The sequence below is a fragment of the Belonocnema kinseyi genome, chromosome 2 (genome assembly GCF_010883055.1).
Source record: "Belonocnema kinseyi isolate 2016_QV_RU_SX_M_011 chromosome 2, B_treatae_v1, whole genome shotgun sequence".
Lineage (NCBI taxonomy): Eukaryota > Metazoa > Arthropoda > Insecta > Hymenoptera > Cynipidae > Belonocnema > Belonocnema kinseyi.
The window spans coordinates 168,932,901-168,938,345 of record NC_046658.1 but is presented as its reverse complement, the minus strand read 5'-3'; the positions used below and the strand labels follow the sequence as shown (position 1 = coordinate 168,938,345).

General features: G+C 26.4%; 1 protein-coding gene across 1 annotated transcript in view; it reads right to left on the bottom strand.

Annotated features, from left to right (window-relative positions):
* Nucleotides 1–1,473: 1,473 nt before the first annotated feature.
* Nucleotides 1,474–5,445, bottom strand: part of LOC117167883 (type 1 phosphatidylinositol 4,5-bisphosphate 4-phosphatase) — a 41,514-nt gene continuing 37,542 nt past the window's right edge. Inside the window, exon 6 of the mRNA XM_033353118.1 lies at nt 1,474–1,962. Within this exon, the coding sequence (XP_033209009.1) occupies nt 1,877–1,962 (86 nt within the window). The 3' untranslated portion in view covers nt 1,474–1,876. The remainder of the gene's footprint in view (nt 1,963–5,445) is intronic.

The following is a 5,445-nucleotide window of genomic DNA, read 5'->3' as shown; positions in this document are numbered from 1 at the left end:
TAAAAAAAGACACATATATAACTGTTTTTACAATTATATTTTATTCAACACATCCACAGTCTGTTCTGGCATGACTCGCTGCCGTAAGTTATAAGCCATCTACAAAGAAAAAAAGTATGAAATAATCGAAAAAAAAAATTATTTGACTTCATATAATATACTTACGTTAGAAAGTAAACAAAAATCTGTAAAATTTCAACAACAAAATTTGCTCCGAAATTACTTTCACTCACTAAGTGCCCACTGGGTGTTACATACCCCACGATTTTTTTACTTCCACTTTCAGCAGCTGCTGCTAGTAGACTGACGCTGTCTCCAACTAAAGCTAGATGGCGACACTTACTCAATTTTTTCGAATTAAGTATGGTTTATAATAGTTTGAAATTTGCTTGGGGTATTAAGACAACCACAATGCACTTTAAGAGTTAAACGTTTTAAAAAATTTATAATCGAATTACGCATTCTAAACTGAATGATATCATAATTGAAAAAATCAAAATTAAACTCATTATTTAAAAAATGGTTAAAATCAAAGTGGACTTTTTCTTCTAAAAATTTGTAAAATTCGCGATCAAGAAATAAATTCACGACCAGATCCTGATTTTTCTCGGTTAGTTAACGAATACCACAAAACAATAAAAATTGGGTTTTAATATTAATTGTATATTTTAATGTGAAACTTGCATGAAAGAAAAAAAATTTTAATTAAGGTGCATGAGGTACAGAAATTCAGAAATCAATTTTCAAATTATACAGTACACTTTTAATTACAGATGATAATATAATATGCAAAATTGCGAATATAGATTTTAAAAAACAGACTTGCATTCCGAACTAATATCTATGTTCATTATGCAATATAATCATTAATATTACATACGTTACGCTTTTGTGAAAGAATCCATTTTTTTTGTTCTTCTCGATTTATTACAAAACGAAGCTGCGCCTTACAATGAGTACTTCCTACATGAAAACAGCCAAGATAATTTTTTTTCATTTCTAACTATTATCTCATTCTAATTATGAATGAAACTCAAAAACGCAGCTAAATAATTAAATTAAAAAAAAAAAGATCTCTCTTAAATCATGATTCATGAAACTGATATAATATACATACATTAAAAGACACCTTTTTACAATTGATGGCAGTCTACGATTACTCATTTCATTACAATTAAATGAGATATAAATTGAATCCAACGCGATTAGAAACGATTCAATGGGAATGCAAAGAGTGCCAAAAGAAAGGACATAAAAAAAACTTAATTTAGGAGCCTCAGTTCACATCATTTCCCGATCAAATTCCATTTTGAGTCATCGCAACAGAAATTAAGATAGGAAAAAAATTTATCCTAATTTTGCGAGACTCTCCGTCAACTCCCGAACGCCGATTATTTTTAATTTTCACTCTTTTTTTTTCTTTCTTACTTATACTCGTGAATGTACCGACGAATTTATAGGTACTTTCGAGTATTTTTTTTTTTCCTTTAAACTTTTGTTATGAATCACTGTCAACGTTTGAAGATCGACAAGAAGTTCCATTCCTCGGTCGACGTTCTTCCCCGAGAAAGTGAACTTCGGCCGATCTGAGCGAGCTAGCAAAAAAAATCGAACCCCTTTATCAATGCAATGCACTCTTTCAATTCTAGGATAAACTGACTGTACAGAATTAATGAGTGAGTAACTTTGCTCTAGTTCTAGTTAATCGCTCTGCCGTGTAAATATCAGGTTCGCTTTGTTCTGCCTTCGGGCGAAGCGATACGGAGCTTTTATTGCCGTAAACCTCTTATAAAATTCGATTATATGACACTGACCGAAGGAAGATACTTTTTTTCGCGACAGAAGGGTCCCAGGATTACGTTTTTTAAAAAAATGACTATATGGGACCCTCTATCAGGCTAATCTTCATGGTACAATAGTAGAGACTGCGGCCCAAGAAGAGCAGAGCTAAGAGGAATGCACCTGAAAAAAAGGATATTTCGGTTTATTTATATTTTATATATATATTAATAATTATTTAAACATTTATCAGTGGCACTTATGCTTCATATTTATAGAACCTCAATCAAAATAAAAAAATTTTTTTAATTAAAAAAAAAGTCCATAAACTTTAATTTTAAACACAAAAATAATTTTTATTGCTCAATAAAAAGCAAACATTTAAGTAAAAATATTTAAACGAATAATGAATTAGGGAGGTGTTAATTTTTTAAATTATACAATTTAAAAAATTGTAATATTGGGATCTGAAATCTTGAGGGCACCACTAGCGGCAAAAGCAATATGGCCGACGACAGTAGGTAGACTAGGGTACTATATTAGACAGGAATATGCAACCGCCATTTTGGTTCCTGGACAGTTCTCTTTAACAAAATACTGGAATTTTTAACAAAAGAATTGAATTTTTTAAATAATAGTTAAATATTCAACCTAAAAAGACAAATTGCCAACGAAAAAGTGTCATAGTTTATATTTTAATCGAAAAAAAATTAAATGTATACAACAGAAGAATTTTAAAACCAAAAAGACGAAGTTCCAAGAAATAAATAAAAAAATAAAAGTTTATCTAAATTATTGAACCGCCAAACCGAAAGACAAATTTTCTTTACAAAAATTGAATTTTCAAACAAAAAATATGACTGTTCAACAAAAAATTAATTTTTCACGAAATTAATGCATTTTTACGCAAAAACAGGAAATTTCAAACTAAAAAATTATTTTTTTACAAAAAAAACGCAAATTTTTAACTAAAAAATATAAATCCTAAAAAATTAATTTATAACAAGATAATTAAAATTTTAACCAACGAGATGATTTTTCAATTTAAAATATAAATCTCCAATCAAAAAACTGATTTCTTAACAAAGCGATTCAACCAAATGTTTTGAACAAATTGGTTGAATTATCAAGCAAAGAAAAACTATTTTTAACCAAAAAGTTGCATTTGTATACAAAAAATGAAATTTCCTCTATAACAGATGAAAATTTAAATCAAAAAGGTAAATTTTCAAAAAAATAGTTGAATTTTCGGTTGAAAAAGATTTGTCGAGTTTTCACGATCAAACTATGAATTTTTAAAGAAGAAATAATTTTCTACCAAAAAAATTGAATTTTCAATAAAAAATATGAATTTTTAACCAAAATGGATGACTTTTTAATAAAATTGTTAAATTCTCTAGCAAATAGTTGCATTTTTATCAAAAAATATGAAATTTATTTATTTTAACTCAGTAACATCAAAAATTGAATTTAAAAAAAAAAATAATAATTTTCTGCCAAAGAAATTGTATTTTCAATCCAAAAAGACGATTTTTTAACCGAAAAGGATGACGTTTTAACCAAATTGTTGAATTCCCTGGCAAATAGTTGCATTTTTATCAAAAAATATGAAATTTATTTATCTATTTTAACTCAGTAACATCAAAATTGAATTTTTGTAACAAAAAATAAGTTTCTACGAAAAAAATTTAATTTTCAATAAAAAAAGACAAATTTTTTCAACCAATAGGGATGCATTTTTAACAAAATAGTTAAATTCTCAACCAAATATGTAGTTGCATTTTTATCCAAATAAGATTAATTTTATACTAAAACAGATGAATTTGTAATTAAAAACAATTTTTTTTACAAATGGAACTTTTATCTAGAAAATATTTCATTTTTCAACACCAAAATATAAATTTGAAACAAAAAGTAAATTTTCTACGAAATAGTTAAGTTTTCAAGAAAATAGTATAATAGCTTAATTTCTAACCAAACAGTTGCATTTTTATCAAACAAAGATTTAATTTCTGCTAAAACAGGTAAACTTTAAAATAAAAAAGACATACTTTAAAAAATAAGAGTCGAATTTTCATCCGAAAAATAAACGAAAAACTTCAATTTTCTATTAATTAAAATAAATTCCGAGATTCTCATAAATTCTCAGAGAATTTATTTCTCGGTTATATTCTCGGTAAAATTCTCATTCTCGTTACCGTTCTCAAAGTAATATAAGCGGCTCCAGAACTCTACATAAGACTCGTGTAAAAACATTGAAAATTAGTCTCAAAACATAAAAATGAAAGTAACAATAGCTCAAATTTGTGATTTCACCAAATCTACAACGGCATGTAGAAACTTCGTGGAAGGAGAAAGAATTTTACAAGCAGGGCACCTTCTATTTAGCGTAAAAGAGGTGGAAAATGAAACTTCAGTTTCTATTATTGCATTTTGTCTGCAAACTTCGAATTTAAAAACTCTTGTTGTCTGCATAATAAATTCTTCAATTTTTTTGCCCTCATAAACATTTAAAATGTAATATTAACTATCTACAGTTCCATGCAAAATTTAATACATATCAAATTGAAATGATAAATCAACAGTAACTTTTTTCAGATTTGAGGTTATGTTGATATACTTATACATAAAATAATATTTTTATTTAGAACCTGCTTTGATTATTTTCACTCGGAATGCTGAAAAATCAATGAAGAATAAAAACGATAAATACTTGACGATTATAATTTTTTCTTCAAACTTTTTTATTGACAGTGGATCAAGCTTGAAACTCCGTTTTAATTTCGTGCATTTGTTACTTTATTCTGTTTTATTTATTTCTCGAGCCATACTAACAGTAAATGCTGTAAATGTACTATAAGATTTTTCATACTTTTTTTTAAAATAGGAGTTTATTTAAATTTCAGAAAAACGTGGCGAAAACTCCATTGATAAAGTTTGATTTATTTTATTTGTAACTTTTTATTGTTATCTCGGTTTCGCTGTAAAACACTTCGGAAAATTATTTTCATATATTCGCCTATTCTTCCCGTCAAAATTTACCTACGCTGGAGCTTTCCGATCCTGTCACCAGGTGGCGTATTCGAGTATTTCAGATCCCAATATCAAAATAAAATACAAATTTTGTATAAAGTTTAAAAAAATATATTAAAAACTGATAAGAAAATAATTTAAACTTTTTTTTTAGAAATATAAAACAAATTTGTTTATTATATTTCTAATATATTTTTTAAAACAAATATTTAAAAATCCTTAAAAATGTTTTGAGAATATAAATAAAAATACAAAATTTTTAATTTTTTACTATTTAAAAATACTTTTTCAAAGCAATTTAAAAACGAATTGTTAATGTCTCCCTATCAATATTTATATAATTTTTTTATTGTTTATAATTGAAAAAGATCAAAATTAAACTAATTATTTAAAAAACGGTTAAAACCAAAGTAGAAAAGACTTTTTCTCCTAAAAATTTGTAAAATTCCCGGTAAAAAATAAATTCACGGTAATTTCCCGATTTTTCCTCGTTAGTTAATGGATACGACAAAACAACAAAAATTTAGTTTTAATATTAATTGTATATTTTAATATAAAAATTGCGTGAAAGAAAACAACAAATATTTTTAATTAATGTGCATGAGGCACAGAAATTTATAAATGCATACACAT